We start from the raw sequence: 21,766 nt of genomic DNA, 5'->3' as shown, positions 1-21,766 counted from the left end.
TAACCTACCCAGTGCTTAGAACAGTGGTTTGCATGTAGTAAGCGCTAAATAAATGCTATTATTATTATTATTATTATTATTATTATTATTATTATTATTATTATTATTATTATTATTATTATGCCACATGGCACACCAATGAACTCATCAAGTCACATGAGGGAGCCGTCCCCGAGTGATCAGGGGATCACTGATATGTTGCCAACTTGTACTTCCCAAGCGCTTAGTACAGTGCTCTGCACACAGTAAGCGCTCAATAAATACGATTGATTGATTGATTGATTGATCAGATTTCTGAAGCCAGTCCTGTCTTCCTGGTGACGTTATGTAGGATAAGTTGATTCTCCACTGAGCACTGAGGCTTAGGAGCCACTGCATGGCCTAGTGGATAGAGCACGGGCCTAGGAGTAAGAGGACCCGGGTTCTAAACCCAGCTCTGCCGCTTGTCTGCTGTGTGACCTTGGGCAAGTCATTTCACTTCTCTGTGCCTCAGTTATCTCATCTGTAAAATGGGGATTAAGACTGTGAGCTCCTTGTGGGACATGGACGGACCCCAGTGTGCTTAGCTTGTATCTTCTCAGTGCTTCACGGTGCCTGACACATTATAAGTGCTTAACAAGTACGATTTTTAAAAAAGAGAATAAAGAAGAGCTTTAATTTTCTTCACCACTGGTCCAGTATAAAAGACTAATACATGTGTTAAGCAGACACAGCCTGAAATGCTTTTCCTTTTTCATTCCAGCTTATTGACCCAAATCAAAACACTCTTAAATCAAACAAGGTCAAGTCTACTAGTGGCAAAACGTGCTTTCCAAAAGCAGCGCAGAAAAAACGGCAGACATGAGGGGAGTAGCCACTAATATCAGGATGGGAGGGAGTTGTCCTGATGAGTCTTTTCGGGAGAGAGGAGGATAAACAGCACGGACTTCAGTAGACAGAAATTTGTCAGATTCAGCCCAGACCTGGAACTGTTCTGTTCGGTTAGGCCTTCAGCTGTCTGGAGGGCTTCTCTGCTGATGCGATTTATGAACACCTCGTTTGAACCTTGGGAAATTTCGCTGCGGTCTTTCCAGGAGAACGTCTGCCAAATGAACTCCACTTGCAGCCACTTGAGCAATTTTTCTTTTATCAGGGATTGCGGACTATTTTTACTGCCTTGGGATTTCTGCCCTGAATCACTTAAAGAGTTAGGGCCCATTAGAATGGAGGAGAGAAGCCGTGCGGCCTAATGGATAGAGCGTGCGCTTGAGAGTCAGAAGGACCTGGGTTCTAATCCTGGCTCTGCCACTCGTCAGCTGCGTGACCTCGGGCAAGTCTCTTCACTTCTCTGGGCCTCAGTTCTCTCATCTGTAAAATAGGGGGTGTTAAGATATCCAGGCTGATTAGCTTGTATCTACCCCAGTGCTTAGTACAGCGCCTGGCACATAGTGAGCACTTAACAAATACCATAAAGAAAAAGGAGCTCATAAGGACTAGCTGCGGTTTAATAATTCATAATAATTATGGTATTTGGTAAGTGCTTTTCTAACATTGTGATAGATACAAGTTAAATCAGGTTGGACACAGTCCCTTTCCCCCATGGGGTTCGCAGTCTAAGTAGGAGGGAGAACTGGTATTTCATCCCCATTTTGCAGATGAGGAAACTGAGGCACAGAGAAGTGAAGGGACTTGCCCAAGGCTACGCTACGAGTAATGGACAGAGTCAGGATGAGAACCCAGATCTGACTCTCAGGCCCCTGCTCCTTCTACCAGGTCATGAGTAAATATGGAGTTTCACAAGCCCCAGGAAGTAGTAAAGAGGGCAACTTAGATTGCCTAAAATGGGGGCATCTTTATAATCTACCATCAGTGAAAATTCAAGGGGAGGGGAAATCAAACATATTTATTGAGAGCTTACTGTGTGCAGAGCATTGTACTAAGCACTTGGGAAAGGGCAATAGACTGTAAGCTCCTTGTGAGCAGGGAATGTACTTGCCAACTCTGTTCTATTGTACTCTCCCAGGTGCTTAGTACAGTGCTCGGCATACAGTGAGCACTCAATAAACTGAGAGACAACTTCTCTGTGCCTCAGTTGCCTCATCTATAAAATGAAGACTCAAAACTTCTCCTCCCTCCTTCCTAGACTGTGAGCCATCCGTGAGACAGAGACTGTGCGATCTGATTAATTTGTATCCACCCAGTGCTTAGTACAGTGCTTGGCACATAGTGAGCACTTCACAAACACCACAATTATCGTTAGTATTATTATTAGACATAGCTTTGCTCTCCACACCGTCAGCCGTTGGGGACAGCAGCTCCTTGACCTTCATGGATGTATTGCCCATGGTTTTGCCTACTTTTTTTTTATTTTAATGCTATTTGTTGGGTGCTTACTATGTGCCAGGCACTGTTCTAAGCGCTGGAATAGATACAAGCATATCGGGTTGGACCCGGCCCATGTCCCCACGTCCCACAATGACTTGCTGCTTTGGGTGGAAAGCCAACAGTTGCAGCGATGGTGGTGGCGGTGGTTCTTTCTCCGCCCCCAGCCCCTGTTATCTGCTGTCTATTTGGTTGCCTGCAGCCGAAGTCTCATCCCCTCACTTGCCGTTTGCCCCATCCCAGCCTCCCCCCCACCCCACCCACCGGAAAAGACTGAGTGGCTTTGTTTCGTTGAATACACTTTGCGGTTTCACGTCGTTCGAAGGTGAGTACAGAAGGAGACCGTAGAGTCGAACAATACAGAGAGACACCGTGGAGTCAAATGGAAACTCCTAACCGTTGGCTTTAAGGCGTTTTTTCAACTGTGCCCCTCCTACCTCCCCTCGCTGATGTACTACAACCACAACCCAGCCTGCACACTTGGCTTCTCTAACGCCAACCTGCACGCTGTACCTCGATCTCTTCTATCTCGCCGCCAACCCCTTGCCCACGTCCTGCCTCCGGCCTGGAGCTCCCTCCTCGTCACCCTTCATACCCAACAGACGATCACTCTCACCATTTTCAAAGCCTTATTAAAGCACATCTCCTCCAAGAGGCCTTCTCAAACTAATCTTTCATTTCCCTCACCTGCCCTACTCTCTTCATGGCCTATACCCTTGAGCACATCTCAGCTCCAAAGCACTTATGAACATACTTTTTCTTCTGCCACTTCCCCATCCACAATTTACTTTAAGATCTGTCTCTCCCACTAGACTGTAAGCTCCTTTTTTTAAAAAAAATGGTATTTGTTGAGCACTTTGTATATGCCAAGTACACTACTAAGCACTGGGGTAGATACAAGATAATCAGGTTGGACACAGTCCACGTCCCATATGGGGCTCACAGTCTTAATCCCCATTTTACAGATGAGGGAACTGAGGTAAAAATTCAATGGCCTCTACTCCATCCTAATCCTCTTCTACCTCTCAGCTGCCTTTGACACTGTTGACCACCCACTTCTCCTGGAAATATATCCAACCGTGCCTTCACTGACACTGTTCTCTCCTGGTTCTCCTCTTATCTCTCTGGCCACTCATTCTCATTCATTCATTCATTCATTCAATCATATTTGTTGAGAGCTTACTATGTGCAGAGCACTGTACTAAGTGCTTGGGAAGTACAAGTTGGCAAAATATAGAGACAGTCCCTACCCAACAGTGGGCTTACAGTCTAGAAGGGGGAGGCAGACAACAAAACAAAACATATGAACAAAATAGAATAAGTATAATAGTAAATATGTACAAGTAAAATAAATACAGTAATAAATCTGCACAAACAGGTGCTGTGGAGAGGGGAAGGAGGTAGGGTGGGAGGAGGAGAGGAAAGAGGGGGCTCAGTCAGGGAAGGTCTCCTGGAGGAGGTGAGCTCTCAGTAGGGCTTTGAAAGGAGGAAGAGAGCTAGCTTGGCGGATGTGCGGAGGGAAGGCATTCCAGGCCAGGGGGAGGACATGGGCCGGGGGTCGACAGTGGGATAGGTGAGAATGAGGCCCAGTGAGGAGATTAGCGGCAGAGGAGCGGAGGGTGCGGGCTGGGCTGGAGAAGGAGAGAAGGGAGGTGAGGTAGGAGGGGGCGAGGGGATTCTTCATGGGCTCCTCCTCTGCCTCCAACCTCCTAACTATGGGGATCCCTCAAGGTTCAAATCTGGGTCCCCTTCTATTCTCCATTTACACCCACTTCCTTGGAGAACTCATTAGCTCCCATGGCTTCACCTACCAACTCTATGCGGATGACACCCAAATCCAGTCTCACATCTCCTCCTGCCTTCAAGACATCTCTACTTGGATGTTCTCCTATCACCTCAAGCTTGACATGTCCAAAACAGAACTCATTATCTTTCCACCCAAAGCCTGTCCTTCCCTTGACTTTCCCATCACCATCATCCTTCCTGTCTCACAAGCCCATATTCTGGGTATTATCCTTGATTTCTCTCTCTCATTCAACCATCATCATCATCATCATAATAATAATAATGGCATTTGTTAAGCGCTTACTATGTGCAAAGCACTGTTCTAAGCGCTGGGGGGATGCAAGGTGATCAGGTTGTCCCACGTGGGGCTCACAGTCTTAATCCCCATTTTACAGATGAGGGAACTGAGGCCCAGAGAAGTTAAGTGACTTGCCCAAGGTCACACAGCAGACATGTGGTGGAGCCAGGATTCGAACCCATGACCTCTAGCTCCAAAGCCCGTGATCATCATCAATCGTATTTATTGAGCACTTACTATGTGCAGAGCACTGTCCTAAGCGCTTGGGAAGTACAAATTGGCAACATAATCTTTCCACTGAGCCACGCTGCTTCTCTACTCAATCATACTCAATCCATTACTAAATCCTGTCGGTCCCACCTCCACAACATCCCTAAAATCCACTTTTCTCTCCATCCAAACTGCTACCACATTAATCCACTCACTCATCCTATCCCACCTGGATTGTTGCATCAGCCTCCTTCCTTACCTCCCAGCCTCCTGTCTCTCCCTATTGCAGTCCACACTTCATTCTGCTGACTAAATCATTTCTGTACAAAAACACTCAAGACATGTCTCCCCATTCCTCAGGAAACTCCAGTGGTTGCCCATCCACCTCCAACATCAAACAAAAACTCCTCACCATCGGCTTTAAAGCACTCGATCACCTCACCCTCTCCTACCTCACCTCGCTACTCTCCTACTACGACCCAGGCCACACACTTCACTCCTCTCATGCTAACCTTCTCCCTGCGCCTCCATCTCGCCTCTCTCTCTGCCGATCCCTGGCCCACGTCCTGCCTCTGTCCTGGAAAGCCCTCCCTCCTCAAATCCGACAGACGATTACTCGCCCCCGTTTTTAAAGCCTTACTGAGGGCATATCTCCTCCCGAAGGTCTTCCCTGTCTAAGACTCGCTGTCCTCTTTTCCCACTCCCTTCTGAATCACCCTGGCTTTCTCCCTTTCTTCACCCCCTTCCCAGCCACACAGCACTTATGTACATAGCTGTAATTATTTATATTAACATGTGTCTCCCCCCACAATAATAATTATCACTGTTATTAGACTGAATTATGTTATATTATTAGACTGTAAGCTTGCTGTGGGCAGGGAATGTGTCTGTTTATTGTTGTATTGTACTCTCCCAAGCGCTTAGTACAGTACTCAGTAAATACGATTGACTGATTGACCGTACTAAGGACTTGGGAGCGTAACAATAATAATAATAATAATGAGGGCATTTATTAAGTGCTTACTATGTGCAAAGCACTGTTCTAAGCCCTGGGGAGACCATACTAAGGACTTGGGAGAGTAATAATAATAATAATAATGGCATTTATTAAGCACTTACTATGTGCAAAGCACTGTTCTAAGCCCTGGGGAGGGTACAAAGTGATCAGGTTGTCCCACAGGGGGCTCACAGTCTTAATCCCCATTTTACAGACGAGGTAACTCAGGCAAAGAGAAGTTAAGTGACTTGCCCAAAGTCACACAGCTGACAATTGGAGGAGCCGGGATTTGAACCCATGAACTCTGACTCCAAAGCCCGGGCTCTTTCCACTGAGCCACGCTGCTTCCCACGCTCCTTCCCAGAGTACAGGCAACAGAGTTGGTAGACATGCTCCCCGTCCCACAAGGAGCTTACAGTCTAGAGGAGAAGACAGACAATATAAATAAATAAATTACAGATATGCATATAAGTGCCATGGGGCTGAGGGTGGGATGCATTTCGAGTACTTAAAGGCTACAGTTCCAGATGAATAGCTGACACAGAAGGGAGAGAGTCGAGGATAAGAGTGTTTAATCGGGGAAGCCTTCTTGGAGGTGATATGATTTTAGTAAGGCTTTGAAGGAGGGGAGAGTGGTGGTCTGTCGGACGTGAAGGCAGAGGGAGTTCCAAGCCATAGGGAGGACATGAGCGCTTAGTACAGTGCTCTGCACATAGTAAGCGCTCAATAAATACGATTGATGATGACATGGGAAAGGGTCGGCGGTGAGATAGATATAAGGTCAGGATGCAGTGAGCAGGCTGGAGCTAGAGGAGTAGAGGGTGCGGGCTGGACTGGAATAGGATATCGGTGAGGTGAGGTAGGAGAGGAAGAGCCGATTAACAGCTTTAAAGCCAACAGTTTAAGACTTTCCATTTGATCCCTACCATACAGCAGGCCGGGAGAAGAACCCAGATTGCCTGACACAGCCTTATGTGCTTCCTCCTGTTAGAGAAGCAGGATGGCCTAGTGGAAAGAGCACAGGCCTGGGACTCAGAGGACCTAGGTCCTAAACCCGGCTCCTCCTCCTAGGGCAGGTCATTTCTCTTCTCTGGGCCTCAGTTTCCTCATCGGCAAAATGCGGATTAAGACTGTAAGCCCCACGCGGGACAGGGAATGTGTCCAACCTGATGAGCTTGTATCTACCCCAGTGCTTAGTACAGTGGCTGGCACATAGTAAGAAGCAGCATGGCTCAGTCGAAGGAGCACGGGCTTGGGAGTCAGAGGTCATGGGTTCAAATCCCGGCTCCACCAATTGTCAGCTGTGTGACTTTGGGCAAGTCAGTTCACTTCTCTGTGCCTCAGTTACCTCATCTGTAAAATGGGGGTGAAGACTGTGTGCCCCACGTGCGACAATCTGATCACCTTGTATCCTCCCCAGCGCTTAGAACAGTGTTTTGCACATAGTAAGTGCTTAATAAATGCTATTATTATTATTATTATTATTATGTGCTTAACCAATATGATATAAAAAATGGCCAAGTGAGCAACTGTTGATGCTTTAGGGAATCGTCTGTGACTTTGCTTCTACTCACCATCCCTCCAGTGCACTCCCTACAGTCTTGTAAACAGGCTATGTTTCCCCAGGTACTGTATGCTTTCAAACCCGCTACTAGGCCTTGTAAAGTCTGGCTGTTTCCAAGGTCTTTCTCTTGAAAGAGATCCTCATCCAATAAACTGCCGGCATATCTAAAAGATAAAAATTTGCAGAAAGATAGTGTAAGACAGCGCTGGGTGAAACTGATGAACTACAGAGGCATTTATGTGTTTGAGGTAAACCACAAAGTCAAATCTGCTCTCGGTCATAACCAAAGTCTTGACACACTCTTTAATTTGGTGCTCTGCGCCTCTGACTAACATCCTGCAAGTGACTTCCACCGATCATCTCCTCCCGGGGCTGGTTTTCAGGATAAATCCTTCTTCTCAAATCCCTGCTTCAATTCCTTGTATTTTCCCATCACTGCTTAGTACAGTGTTCCACATACTGTAACCACTCAATAAATAGTCCTGATTAACTGATCACCCTTTCACCCACAGTGGGTTGGCTGCTCCCAACTGCTTGAGAAGCAGCATGGCTTAGAGGATAGAGCCCACTTAGGACTCAGAAGGACCTGGGTTCTAATTCTGGCTCTGCCACATGTCTGCTGTGTGATCTTGGGCAGGTCACTTAACCTCTCTGGGCCTCAGTTATCTCATCTGTAAAACATGGGGATTAAGAATGTGAGCCCCATGTGAGACAGGGACTTTGTCCAATCTGATTCACTTGTATCTACCTCAGCACATAAAACAGTGCTTGGCACACAGTAAGCACTTAACAAGTACCATTATTATTAATATTATTATTGTTATTATCCACAATGGCCTCTTTCCTTGAGTTGCCATCACAAAGAGGAGGAAAGAAAGAAAAAAAGAAGGAAGGAAGGAAAGAAAGAAAGCAAGAAAGAAAGCAAGAAAGCAAGAAAGAAAGAAAGGAAAGAAAGAAGGAAAGAAAGCAAGAAAGAGAAAGAAAGCAAGAAAGAGAAAGAAAGCAAGAAAGCAAGAGAGCAAGAAAGAAAGGAAGGAAGAAAGAAAGAAAGAAAGGAGGGAAGAAAGAAAGAAAGAAAGAAAGGAAGGAAGAAAGAAAGGAGGGAAGAAAGAAAGGAGGGAAGAAAGAAAGGAGGGAAGAAAGAAAGGAAGAAAGAAAGGAGGAAAGAAAGGAAGAACAGAATAAAGGAAGAAAGAAAAAAGAGGTGGCCAAAAAAAAAAAAATTACCACTACAGCAATAATATGCTTATCCTCTGCACAACTAGAGATATCAGCTAATTTAGATCCTCTGAAAATGGTCATTTCAAATTCTGAAATTATCCACTTCCTCGCAAAAGAAGGAAATGTAACCTCTAGACTATAAACTCTTATGTGTAGGGAACTTGTCTGCTAACGCTGTTGTATTGTATTATCCCAAGTGTTTAATACAGTGCTCTGCACATAGTAAGTGCTCAATGAATACAATTAATTGATTGATTGATTGATTGAAATACCAAAGACAAAAAAGAAGGTAAAAAAACAAGGATGGCCAAAAAAAGAATAACAGCAATAGATATACCCTTGTCCTCTACACAGCTAGACTGACCAGCTAATTGAGATCTTTGAAAATGGTCATTTCAAATTCTGAAATTGTCCCCTTCCTCGCAAAAGAAGGAAACACAACCTCTAGACTGTAAGTTTTTTATGATCAGGGGCCATATCTGCTAATTTCATTGTATTGTACTCTCCCAAGCATTGAGTTCAGAGCTCTGTACATAGTAAATTCATTCATTCAATCATATTTATTGAGCACTTACTGTGTGCAGAGCACTGTACTAAGCGCTTGGGAAGTACAAGTTGGCAACGTATAGAGACGGTCCCTACCCAACAAGGGGCTCACAGTCTATGAGGGGGAGACAAGACAACAAAACAAAACATGTGGACAAGTGTCAAGTCATCAGAATAAATAAAAGTAAAGCTAGATGCACATCATTAACAAAATAAATAGAATAGTAAATATGTACAAGTAAATAAATAGAGTAATAAATCTGTACAAACATATATACAGGTGCTGTGGAGAGGGGAAGGAGGTAGGGTGGGGGGATGGGGAGGAGGAGAGGAAAAAAGGGGCTCAGTCTGGGAAGGCCTCCTGGAGGAGGTGAGCTCTCAGTAGGGCTTTGAAGGGAGGAAGAGAGCAAGCTTGGCAGATGTGCGGAATGCTCAATAAATGCTCAATAAATACCCTTGATTGATTGATTGAAATACCAAAAGACAAAAATGAAAGAAAAACAAAACAAAATTAGCCAAAAAAGAACCCAACAGCAGTAGCTATACCACTGAACCTCTCCACAACTAGACTCTGAAAATAGTCATTTCAAATTCCGAAATTGTCCGCTTCCTCACAAAAGAAAGAAACCCAAGGGAAATACCAAAAGAAGAAAAAGAAAGAAAAATAGAGGTGTCGAAAAGAGGATGATAACAGTAGATATACCCTTTTCCTCTACGCTGCTAGACCGACCGGCTAATTTCGAATCCCTGAAAACGGTCATTTCAGATTCTGAAATTGTTGCTCTCCGAGAGACCGCCCCGCAGCACGCTGCACCTGAATGCCCCCGTCACTTCCACAGCTGGTCTGGAATATTTTTTAGCTTGGTCAGAGTCCTGTGGCATTCCACAACCTAGCCAGACCCCTGCTGCTTCCTTTCTCAGCTTCCTTTCAAATCTTCAGCCAACGGACGGGAAAGGATCACCAGCTTTCATGGAAACTTTCCTCCTTTCTGGAGTCACCTCACAATCCTGTTTCATGCACATTTTTCTGTTTGTTTCTCAGGTTACAAGGAAAAATTTCCGTGTGGTAATCCTCGCCTGAGTTAACAGGGAAGTCAACGTTCAGACAAGCTCCAGGGTAGGGAGTGGGAGGAGGGGAGGAGGAAGAGAGAGAGAAAGAGAGAGAATGGCATCATGGAAAACTCTATACTCTTTCCATTTCCTCTTTCCACTTGTCCGTGGACAAGTCACTTGACTTCCCTGTACCTCGGTTACCTCACCTGAAAAATGGGGATTAAGACTGCAAGCCCCATGAGGGACATGGACTGTTTCCAATCTGATTAGCTTGTATCTACCCCAGCAACTAGTACAGTGCCTGTTGCATAGTAAGCGCTTACCAAATACCATTTAAAAAAAAAAAGTCACTGCCCAGAGGGTGGATGGGATTCAAAGGAACTGAGCTTTGATAAACGTTACGGTGAGAGGGGAAGTGGGACAGCCTATGAGCTAAAATGAGGCACGTCTGTGAATTTCATTTAACTTATTTTGCACACTATTTCTTAGTCCAAAAGATCTAACGCTGGTGGCAATTTCAGGGGTAGACCCACTCAAAGATTCTGTGGGTCCTTCACAACTCCTAGATTTAGAAGCTGCTCCTGCCTCTTTCCCAGCCCCAGATTCACGTTCATGTATTCCTGCATCAGCCTCCTCGCTGACCTCCCTGTCTTCTGCATCTCCCTGCTCCAATCTACCCTGCTGCCTGGGTCATTTTTCTGAAAACTCAATCCATCAATCAGTGGTATTCCCTGAGCACTTACTGTGTGCAGAGCACTGTACTAAGCGCTTGGGAGATACAATTTAATGGAGTCGGTGGTCACGTTCCCTGCCCACAGCGAGCTTACAGTCTAGAGGAAAATCTGTTCAGTCCACGTCTCCCCACTCTTCAAGAACCTCCAGTGGTGGCCCATCCACCTCCGCATCGAATAGAAACTCCTCGCCATCGGCTTTAAAGTCCTCAATCAGCTCACCCCCTCCTTCCTTATCTTGTATGACCAAACCCGCACAATTCACTGCTCTAAGGTCAAACTACTCACTGTATCTCGATCTCATCTATCTCATCCCTGACCCTTCCCCATATCAATCAATCAATCAATCAATCATATTTATTGAGCGCTTACTATGTGCACCATATCCTCCCTCCCCCTTCGCAACTGACAGTCCATCACTCTTCCTACCTTCAAAACCATCCTAAAAAAACACACCTTCTCCAAGAGGCCTTCCATAATTACGTCCTCATTTCACCTACCTGCCCTTCTCTTCTTCATTGACTATGGACTTGGCTATGTATGCTTTAAACACTGTGATCCTCACCCAAACCCCACAGCCCTTATTTTTATACTTTGACTTTATACTTTACATATCTTTATATATATACTTTAGATATCTTTATACTCTATTATTTCCCCTATCTGTAATGTATTTTAATGTCTCCTTTATCCGGTACACTGACGGCTCCTTGAGGGGAGGGATTGTGGCTACAACTAATAATAGTAATAACTGGTATTTGTTAAGCACTTACTATGTGCCAGGCACTGTACTAAGTGCTAGGGTGGATACAAGCAAGCAAAAACAAGCAAGCAAAAGGCACCAAGCAAAAACTCCTCACTCTCAGCTTCTAGGCTGTCCATCCCCTCGCCCCCTCCTACCTCACCTCCCTTCTCTCCTTCTCCAGCCCAGCCCGCACCCTCCGCTCCACTGCCGCTGCTCACCTCCTCACCGTGCCTCGTTCTCACCTGTCCTGCTGTTGACCCCCGGCCCATGTCCTCCCCGTGGCCTGGAATGCCCTCCCTCCACACATCCACCAAACTAGCTCTCTTCCTCCCTTCAAAGCTCTACTGAGAGCTCACCTCCAAGAGGCCTTCCCAGACTGAGCCCCCTTTTTCCTCTCCTCGTCCCCATCCCCGCTGCCCTACCTCCTTCCCCTCCCCACAACACCTGTATATATGTTTGTACAGATTTACTACTCTATTTTGCTTGTACAGATTTACTATTCTATTTATTTTGTTAATGATGTGCATTTAGCTTTAATTCTATTTGTTCTGATGACTTGACACCTGTCCACATGCTTTGTTTTGTTGTCTGTCTCCCCCTTCTAGACTGTGAGCCCATTGTTGGGTAGGGATCAACTCTATATGTTGCCGACTTGTACTTCCCAAGCGCTTAGTACAGTGCTCTGCACAGAGTGAGCGCTCAATAAATACAATTGATTGAATGAATGAATGAATGAATGAATACAAGCAAATTGCGTCGGACACAGTCCCTGTCCCCCTTGGGGTTCACAGTCTCAATTCTCGTTTTACAGGTGAGGGAACTGAGGCATAGAGAAGCAAAGTGCAGCAGACAAGTGGCAGAGCCAGGAAAAGAACCCATGACCTTAGTACCGGGCCTATGCTCTATCCACTACACCATTTTGGATTGTCTTTTCCCAAGCACTTAGTTCAGTGCTATACATAGAGTAAGTGCTCAAAGATGGCCAATGATTGACTGGTGGATTGTTTCGACTAATGGTCCCCAGGAAAGATTTCACTGGAGGAGAAGGTTGAGGGTCTTACCTGCTGGTGAAGATCAGTGCTAATGCAGTGGCTAGGTGAGGCATCAGTCGAAGACGTTGTGTTTGGTGCTCAATGATCTTAACTTCTTCCTTGGCCTTAGGCCCAAACTGTCTCCGACTGAAAGGGAGAAACACAATCACTGACTTCCATACAGAAGTCACCTCTTGTCCTGGAAACAAATTCACTTGCCCCGCAGACTCCTTCTAAGACAGCTTTGGCTTTTGGGTAGCTTGGATAATAATAATAATGATAATAATAATGATAACAATAATAATAATAATGACGATGATAGTAGTATGTGTTAAGTCCTTACTATTTGCTTTGTACTGTACTAACTGCTGGGGCAAATACAAGCAAATAGGGTTGGACACAGTCCCTGTCCCACATGGGGCTCACAGTCTTAATCCCCATTTTACAGATGAGGTAACTAAAGTACAGAGAAATGAAATGACTTGCCCAAGGTCACACAGCAGACAAGTGGAAGAGTGGGGATTAGAACTCAGGTCCTTCCGACTCTCAGGCCCAGGCTCTATCCACTCGGCCGTGCTGTTTCTCAAGTTCGTTGTGGGCAGGGAACGTGTCTACCAACTCTCTTGTACTGTCCTCTCCCAAGCACTCAGTACAGTGCTCATTGATGGATAATCTGATTGGAAACTGAAGGTCCTAGTGTCATCCATGATTTGATTTTTTTTTTTAAATGTCCACTGTCCAGCTTCTCAAAACACAACAGAAACTTTCTTGGTTCATCCATTTAGAGCCAAACTTTTCATTTCATCTTTTTTTTTCTGAAAGTAGCATATCTATTTCACCCCCAAAAGTTATTTTTGCTACTTAACATTTACATGGCATTTTGTAGTTTCGCTGTGCCTTACGATCATTAATTACTTGGCTTAGATAAACTTGTGACATAATTAATGTGACGATAGGGGATCCTTAGCACATATTTCCAAAGGACAATCCCAATAAAGAGACTTCAAACGTGGAGTTCCTGTCAAACTGAAGCTCAGGTCATGATTTTCGGGCCATCCTAAATCTCATCGTTCCTCCTCGCCATCTTCCTTCCTCTTTTAAATTATTGCCTCGTTTCTGCAGGTTTAGAAAGCAGCTGCTGATAGCTACGCTTCTATCAGGGGCAAATAAAGTCATTTCAACAAGCATTTGGGATCCCATATGTGAAAAATATGTTATCAATGTAGGTCATGATTGTTAATGGGCAAATGCCAATAGACATTTTCACTGAGTTAGGGATGGGTAGAGGAACTCTGAAAGTCTTCTCGGGGTGGATTAGGTATCTGCTTTACCCTGGAACTGATATGGTCCTGTAGATTTTTACAAACACAAGCACCTAGATGGTAAAAATAAAACGACTTTAATTCTGCAGGTTCCCAGCAGCCCTTTTAAACACTGTGTCAGACCTTAATTTAATTAATTAATTAATTATTATGGTATTTGTTAAGCACTTACTATGTGCCAGGCACTGTACTAAGCACTGGGGTGGGATACAAGCAAATCGGGTTATTAATAATAATAATAATAACTGTGGTATTTGTTAAGCACTTACTAAGTGGCTCAGTGGAAAGAACACTGGTTTGGGAGTCAGAGGTCATGAGTTCTAATCTCGGCTCTGCCACTTAGCCGCTGTGTGACTTTGGGCAAGTCATTTAACTTCTCTGTGCCTCTGTTACCTCATCTGGAAAATGGGGATTAAGACTGTGAGCCCCATGTGGGACAACCTGATTACCTTGTATCTCCCCTAGTTCTTAGAACAGTGCTTGGCACATATTAAGTGCTTAACAAATACCATTCATTCATTCATTCAATCATATTCATTCATTCATTCATTCAATCATATTTATTGAGCGCTTACTGTGTGCAGAGCACTGTACTAAGTGCTTGGGAAGTACAAGTTGGCAACATATAGAGATGGTCCCTACCCAACAACAGGCTCACAGTCTAGAAGGGGGAGACAGACAACAAAACAAAACATGTGGACAGGTGTCAAGTCATCAGAACAAATAGAATTAAAGCTAGATGCACATCATTAACAAAATAAATAGAATAGTAAATATGTACAAGTAAAATAAATAGAGTAATAAATCTGTGCAAACATATATACAGGTGCTGTGGGGAGGGGAAGGAGGTAGGGCAGAGGGGGATGGGAAGGAGGAGAGGAAAAAGGAGGCTCAGTCTGGGAAGGCCTCCTGGAGGAGGTGAGCTCTCAGTAGGACTTTGAAGGGAGGAAGAGAGCTAGCTTGGCGGATGTGTGGTGGGAGGGCATTCCAGGCCAGGGGGAGGACGTGGGCCCGGGGTCGAGAGCGGGACAGGCGAGAATGAGGTACAGTGAGGAGGTTAGTGGTGGCAGAGGACCGGAGGGTGTGGGTTGGGCTGGAGAAGGAGAGAAGGGAGGTGAGGTAGGAGGGGGCGAGGGGATGGACAGCCTTGAAGCCGAGAGTGAGGAGTTTTTGCTTGTTGTGTATGTTGACAGGCAGCCACTGGAGATTTTTGAGGAGGGGAGTAACATGCCCAGAGCGTTCCTGCACAGAGATGATCCGGGCAGCAGCATGAAGTATAGACTGAAGTGGGGAGAGACAAGAGGATGGGAGATCAGAGAGGAGACTGATGCAGTAATCCAGTCAGGATAGGATGAGAGACTGAACCCCCAGGCTAGCGGTTTGGATGGAAATGAAAGGGCGGATCTTGGTGATGTTGTGGAGGTGAGACCGGCAGGTTTTAGTGATAGAACCAAAATTATTATTATTATTGCGTGCCAAGCACTTTTCTAAGCACTGGGTGGATACAAGTAAATTGGGTGGGACACAGTCTCTGTCCCACGTAGGGGCTCACAGTCTCAATCCCTAATTTTGCAAATGAGGTAAATGAGGCATAGAGACGTGAAATGACTTGCCTAAGGTCACACAGCAGACAAGTGGCAGAACTGGGATCAGAACCCATGACCTTCTGACTCCAAAGACCTGTGTTCTATCCAGTACTCCAGCACCCTTGGACACAGTCCCTGTCCAACGTGGGGCGAACAGTCTCAATCCACATTTTACAGATGAGGGAACTGAAGCACGGAGAAGTGAAGTGACTTGCCAGAGGCCACGAAGCAGACAAATGAAGCAGACAAATGGTAGAGCCGGGATTAGAACCTAGGTCCTTCTAACTCCCAACCTCGGGCTCTTTCCACTATGCCATTCTGCTTCTCAATTTTGTTACCCTCAAGTTTCCCTTTCTCAAAGGAAAAGGGAGGGGAAATTAAGAATGTTACCACCTTAAAATAACGATAAATAGTACATAAAAATAATAATATAAAATATAACAAAATAAACAATAAATCCTTCTTGCGGGTTGTCTTCACACGTACACACGCATTCATTCATTCATTCAATCGTATTTATTGAGTGCTTACTGTGTGCAGAGCACTGTACTAAGCGCTTGGGAAGTACAAGTTGGCAACATATAGAGATGGTCCCTACCCAACAGCGGGCTCACAGACTAGAAGGGGGAGACAGACAACAAAACAAAACATGTTAACAAAATAAAATGAATAGAATAAATATGTACAAGTAAAATAAATAAAGTAATAAATATGTACAAACATATATACATATATATATATATATTTGTTAAGCACTTACTATGTGCCAAGCACTGTTCTAAGCACTGAGAAATGGTGGACTCAACATAAAAGTATTCACAAATAGAATCAATCAGTCGCTATTGAGGTAGATACCAATCACTGAGGTAGATACAAGGTAATCAAGTTGGACAAAGTCCTTGTCCCATGTACAAACATATATTTAGAGAGAGAAAGTTTTATTTCAGTGACTGAAAATGGTGCTACCAATGATAAGATTTCGTCAACACGGGCTAATTCATTCAATCGTATTTATTGAGCGCTTACTGTACGCAGAGCACTGTACTAAGCGCTTAGCACTGTACTAATGAGATAAGTAGAACTGAAGAGTGATGGGCAATTTCTTTCACTTTGTTGGCTCTGCCACATTTTCTCCCCACAATGACGAGAGCACTGGCAAGAGAGCCAGAAGGATGCGGGTTCTAATCCCTGCTCCACCACTTCTTCTGCTGGGTAATCTTGGGCAACTCACTTCACTTCTCTGTGCCTCAGTTCCCTCATATGTAAAATGGGGATTAAGACTCTGAGCCCCATGTGGGACAGGGCCTGAGTCCAACCTGATTACCTTGTTTGTACCACAGCGCTTAGCACAGTGCCTGGCCCGTAGTAAGCGTTTTGTAAATGCCATTATAAAAAAAAGTGTCTGGTTCCATTTTCTCTTCCTTTAATAATAATAATAATAATAATAATAATAATAATAATGGCATTTATTAAGCGCTTACTATGTGCCAAGCACTGTTCTAAGCACTTAGCACTGTTGTGAGAAGTGCTCACATCTTCCCTCTCACCTGGACTCCCTCCCTCCAACGATACTCTGCCCCAGAGAAGCTCACACCGAAATGGTGGACTCAACATAAAAGTATTCACAAATAGAATCAATCAGTCGACATTAATTTTTGAGTGCTCCGTGAGGAGCACTGTACTATGCATTTGGGAGAGCACAATGCAACAGAATGAGCAGAAACGTTCCCTACCCACAACGAGCTTACGGTCTAGAGGATAATCAGAATGACTAATTGAATATACAATATACTCATCATCCATACACACGTGTGGATGGGAATAAATGAGAACGTAAGTGCTAGGGATGGCTGATGTGATGGAGGTGGTTGGGAATTAATCTGAGAAGGCTTCTGGGAGGAGGGGGGATTTTTAAGATGGCTCTGAAAACGGCAGAGCTGTGGTCTATCGGATTTGGATAGGGGGAGGGGATTCCAGGCAAGGACAGCAGCACAAGTTAATGTTTTCTATGTGACCTTGGGCAAGTCACTTCACTTCTCTGGGACTCAGCTACCTCATCTGTAAAATGGGGATTGAGACTGTGAGCTCCACATGGGACAGGGACCCTGTCCAACCCGATTTGTTTGATTCTACCCCAGCATTTGGTGCATTTATTTTAGACTGTGAGCCCACTTTTAGACTGTGAGCCCACTTTTAGACTGTGAGCCCACTGTTGGGTAGGGACTATCTCTATATGTTGCCAACTTGTACTTCCCAAGCGCTTAGTACACTGCTCTGCACACAGTAAGTGCTCAATAAATACGATTGATTGATTGATTGACTCTGATGACTTGACACCTGTCCACATGTTTTGTTTTGTTGTCTGTCTCCCCCTTCTAGACTGTGAGCCCGTTGTTGGGTAGGGACCGTCTCTATATGTTGCCAACTTGTACTTCCCAAGCACGTAGTACAGTGCTTTGCACACAGTAAGTGCTCAATAAATACAACTGAATGAATGAATGACACATAGAAAGCACTTAACTAATGCCATAATTATTATTATTCTCTGTGCCTCAGTTACCTCGTCTGTAACATGGGGATAGAGACTGTGAGCCCCACGTGGGACAAAAGACTGTATCCAATGCGATCTGCTTGTATCCACTGCAGCACTTAGTTTGGTGCCTGGCAAATAGTAAGCATTTAACAAGTACCACTATTATTATTATTATTATTATTATTATTATTATTATTATTATTATTATTATTATAAATACAGCTCCCTGAACTCCATCCAGGACAGCTGCCTATCCATCCTGAGGGAGGAGGGTCCCCTTTAAATCTCTCTTCAGGGATCACAAGCCCCTGAGTGTTCTCTGCACTGAATTACTTCAGTTTACACTCATTGTGGGCAGGAAATGTGTCTTTTTATTGTCATGTTGTACCCTCCCAAGTGCTTAGTACAGTGCTCTGCACACAGTAAGAGCTCAATAAATATGATTGACTGAATGAAGTGAGAAGATTTTCCAGATCTCATCTTCCACACCTCACCTGCGCCTTCCGACAGAAACTCGCAGCTGGGCAGTGAACTGCCGTGTTTCAGCTCTCTTAGATGACATTTTCTTGGCCTCTGGCCTTTTGAGGCAAACTGTTTTCCTTCAACATCATAAATAGGACACTCCTCACTCTCTGCAGGGAAAGCGGCTGAGGGAAACCCCCCGAAAGTAGCTGTTGTTTTCTATTTTGGGCCTTACTCGCAAAAACGTTTTCAACTGTTCTCCCTGGGGAAGCCCAGGACCCAGGTAGAGGGCAGTGAAAAAGCAAACCCATCGTTGGAATGCCCTTTTAAACCCAATTACATGAATCCAGTTAAGAGCTAAAGGTGGGCATGAGTTTGGTATGTCCTGCTGCACAATGTGTGTCTCCCCATATCAGCTTTGGCCATTGTCCTGATAGGAATATATATATATTTTTTTAATTGCATTTGTTCATTCGTTCATTCAATCGTATTTACTGAACGCTTACTGTGCATTTGTTGAGCGCTTACTACGTGCCAGGCACTCGCTGTATCATCATCAGTCGTATTTATTGAGCGCTTACTATTTGCAGAGCACTGTACTAAGCGCTTGGGAAGTACAAATTGGCAACATATAGAGACAGTCCCTACCCAACAGTGGGCTCACAGTCTAAAATTATGAATCGTTTGAATGTATGAAGCGTTGGGGTAGATACAAGTTAATCAGGTTGGACAGGGTCCGTGTCCCACGTGGGGCTCACAATCTTAATCCCCATTTTACAAATTCATTCATTCATTCAATCGTATTTATTGAGCGTTTACTGTGTGCAGAGCACAGTACTAAGCACTTGAGAAGTACAAGTTGGGAACATATAGAGATAGTCCCTACCCAAAAGTGGGCTCACAGTCTAGAAGAGGGAGGGAACTGGGGAAAAGAGAAGTGAAGTGACTTGCCCAGGGTCACACAGTAGCAGACAAGTGGCAGAGCCTGGATTAGAAGCCGGGTCCTTCTGATTCCCAGGCCCAGGCTCTATCCGCCTGGCCACACTGCTTCTGCCGATGGTTCAGTTGGTGTTTTCACGTATCTGAAGTGGCTGGGGTGGCCAGAAAGTAGCCAGGTCCAGGGGGCCTGCAGCAGACTTTGGACTCATTCATTCATTCATTCAATCGTATTTATTGTGCGCTTACCGTGGGCAGAGCACTGTACTAAGCGCTTGGGAAGTACAAGTTGGCAACAGATAGAGACAGTCCCTACCCAACAAGTGGGCTCACAGTCTAGAAGGGGGAGACAGACAACAAAACAAAACATATTAACAAAATAAAATAAATAGAATAGAATAGAAGTCCCCTGCTGAACATCTGAGGGCCCATCTCCAAGATGCCTTCCCAGACTAAGCCTCACTTTCTCATCTCCCACTCCCTTCTGCATCACCCTAACGTGCTCTTTACTCTCCCCCACTTTCCCAGCCCATATCTGTATTTTTATTTATTTGTACTAATAGCTGTCTCCCCGCCTCTAGACTATGAGATCGTTTTAAGCAGGGAATGTCACCGTTTGTTATTGTACTGTACTTTTCCAAACGCTTAGTACAGTGCTCTGCACACCGTAAGCGCTCAATAAATATGATTGACTGAATGAATGCATGGTCTGAACACCCTGATGCCTTGCTATTGGCACAGCTGGCCGGGTGGAAAGAACATGGCATCCAAGACGCCCAGAATGTCTCTATATGTTGCCAACTTGTACTTCCCAAGCGCTTAGTACAGTGCTCTGCACACAATAAGCGCTCAATAAATACGATTGAATGAATGAATGACTGTGAGCCTGTTGTTGGGTAGGGACTGTCTCTAGATGTTGCCAACTTGGACTTCCCAAGCGCTTAGTACAGTGCTCTGCGCACAGTAAGCGCTCAATAAATACGATTGAATGAATGAATGACTGTGAGCCCACTGTTGGGTAGGGACTGTCTCTATATGTTGCCAATTTGTACTTCCCGAGCGCTTAGTACAGTGCTCTGCACATAGTAAGCGCTCAATAAATACGATTGATGATGATGATGATGAAGAAATACCATAATTATTATTAACACATGTTCATACACGTAATTCATGTATTTCTATAATAATGATAATAATGGCATTTATTAAGTGCTTACTATGTGCAAAGCACTGTTCTAAGCTCTGGGGAGGTTACAAGGTGATCAGGTTGTCCCACGGGGGGGCTCGCAGTCTTAATCCCCATTTTACAGATGAGGTAACTGAGGCACAGAGAAGTGAAGTGACTTGCCCAAAGTCACACAGCTGACAATTGGAGGAGCTGGGATTAGAATCCATGAACTCTGAGTCCAAAGCCTGTGCTCCAAAGCCCGTGCTCTTCCCACTGAGCTACGCTTCTTCTATTAATGTCTATCTACCCCTCTAGACTGCAAGCCCGTTGTGGGCAGGGAATGTGACTGTTTATTGTTCAATTGTCCTCTCCCAAGCATGTAGCACAGTGTTCTGCACACAGTAAGCACTCAATAAATACAATTGACTTACTGCTTCTATACTTGAGGAAAGGGAAAGGGGAGCTCAGCTCCCAGACTTGTAATAATAATAATAATAATAATGATGGCATTTGTTAAGCGCTTACTATGTGCAGAGCACTGTTCTAAGCGCTGGGGGGGGGGGGAATACAAGGTGATCAAGTTGTCCCACATGGGGCTCACAGTCTTAGTCCCCATTTTACAGATGAGATAACTAAAGCACAGAGAAGTTAAGTGACTTGCCCAAGGTCACACAGCAGACATGTGGCAGAGTCGGGATTCGAACCCATGACCTCTGACTCCAAAGCCCGTGTTCTTTCCACTGAGCCACGCTTCTTCTAAAAATGTCTATCTCCCCCTCTAGACTGCAAGCCCGCTGTGGGCAGGGAATGTGTCTGTTTATTGTTCGATTGTCCTCTCCCAAGCACTTAGTACCTGTATATATGTATATATGTTTGTACACATTTATTACTCTATTTATTTATTTATTTATTTTACTTGTACATATCTATTCTATTTATTTTATTTTGTTAGTATGCTTGGTTTTGTTCTCTGTCTCCCCCTTTTAGACTGTGAGCCCACTGTTGGGTAGGGACTGGCTCTATATGTTGCCAACTTGTACTTCCCAAGCGCTTAGTACAGTGCTCTGCACACAGTAAGGGCTCAATAAATACGACTGATGATAGTACAGCGTTCTACACACAGTAAGCACTCAATAAATACAATTGACTGACTGCTTCTATACTTGAGGAAAGGGAAAGGGGAGCTCAGCTCCCAGACTTGTAGGGAGAGAAGTGGG

The 21,766-nt window shown here is 44.7% G+C and overlaps 1 protein-coding gene across 1 annotated transcript in view; it reads right to left on the bottom strand.

Moving 5' to 3' along the window:
• The window catches only part of ACOXL (acyl-CoA oxidase like), a 271,420-nt gene that overhangs the window by 105,637 nt on the left and 144,017 nt on the right, over window positions 1–21,766 (bottom strand). The window contains exons 10-11 of the mRNA XM_038765552.1: window positions 12,573–12,689; window positions 7,226–7,379 (exon numbers count right to left, since the gene is read on the bottom strand). Coding sequence (XP_038621480.1) covers window positions 7,226–7,379; window positions 12,573–12,689 — 271 coding nt within the window. The remainder of the gene's footprint in view (window positions 1–7,225; window positions 7,380–12,572; window positions 12,690–21,766) is intronic.

This window comes from Tachyglossus aculeatus, chromosome 23 (genome assembly GCF_015852505.1).
Source record: "Tachyglossus aculeatus isolate mTacAcu1 chromosome 23, mTacAcu1.pri, whole genome shotgun sequence".
Lineage (NCBI taxonomy): Eukaryota > Metazoa > Chordata > Mammalia > Monotremata > Tachyglossidae > Tachyglossus > Tachyglossus aculeatus.
The sequence above is the reverse complement of the archived record's forward strand: the minus strand, read 5'-3'. Positions and strand labels throughout refer to the sequence as shown.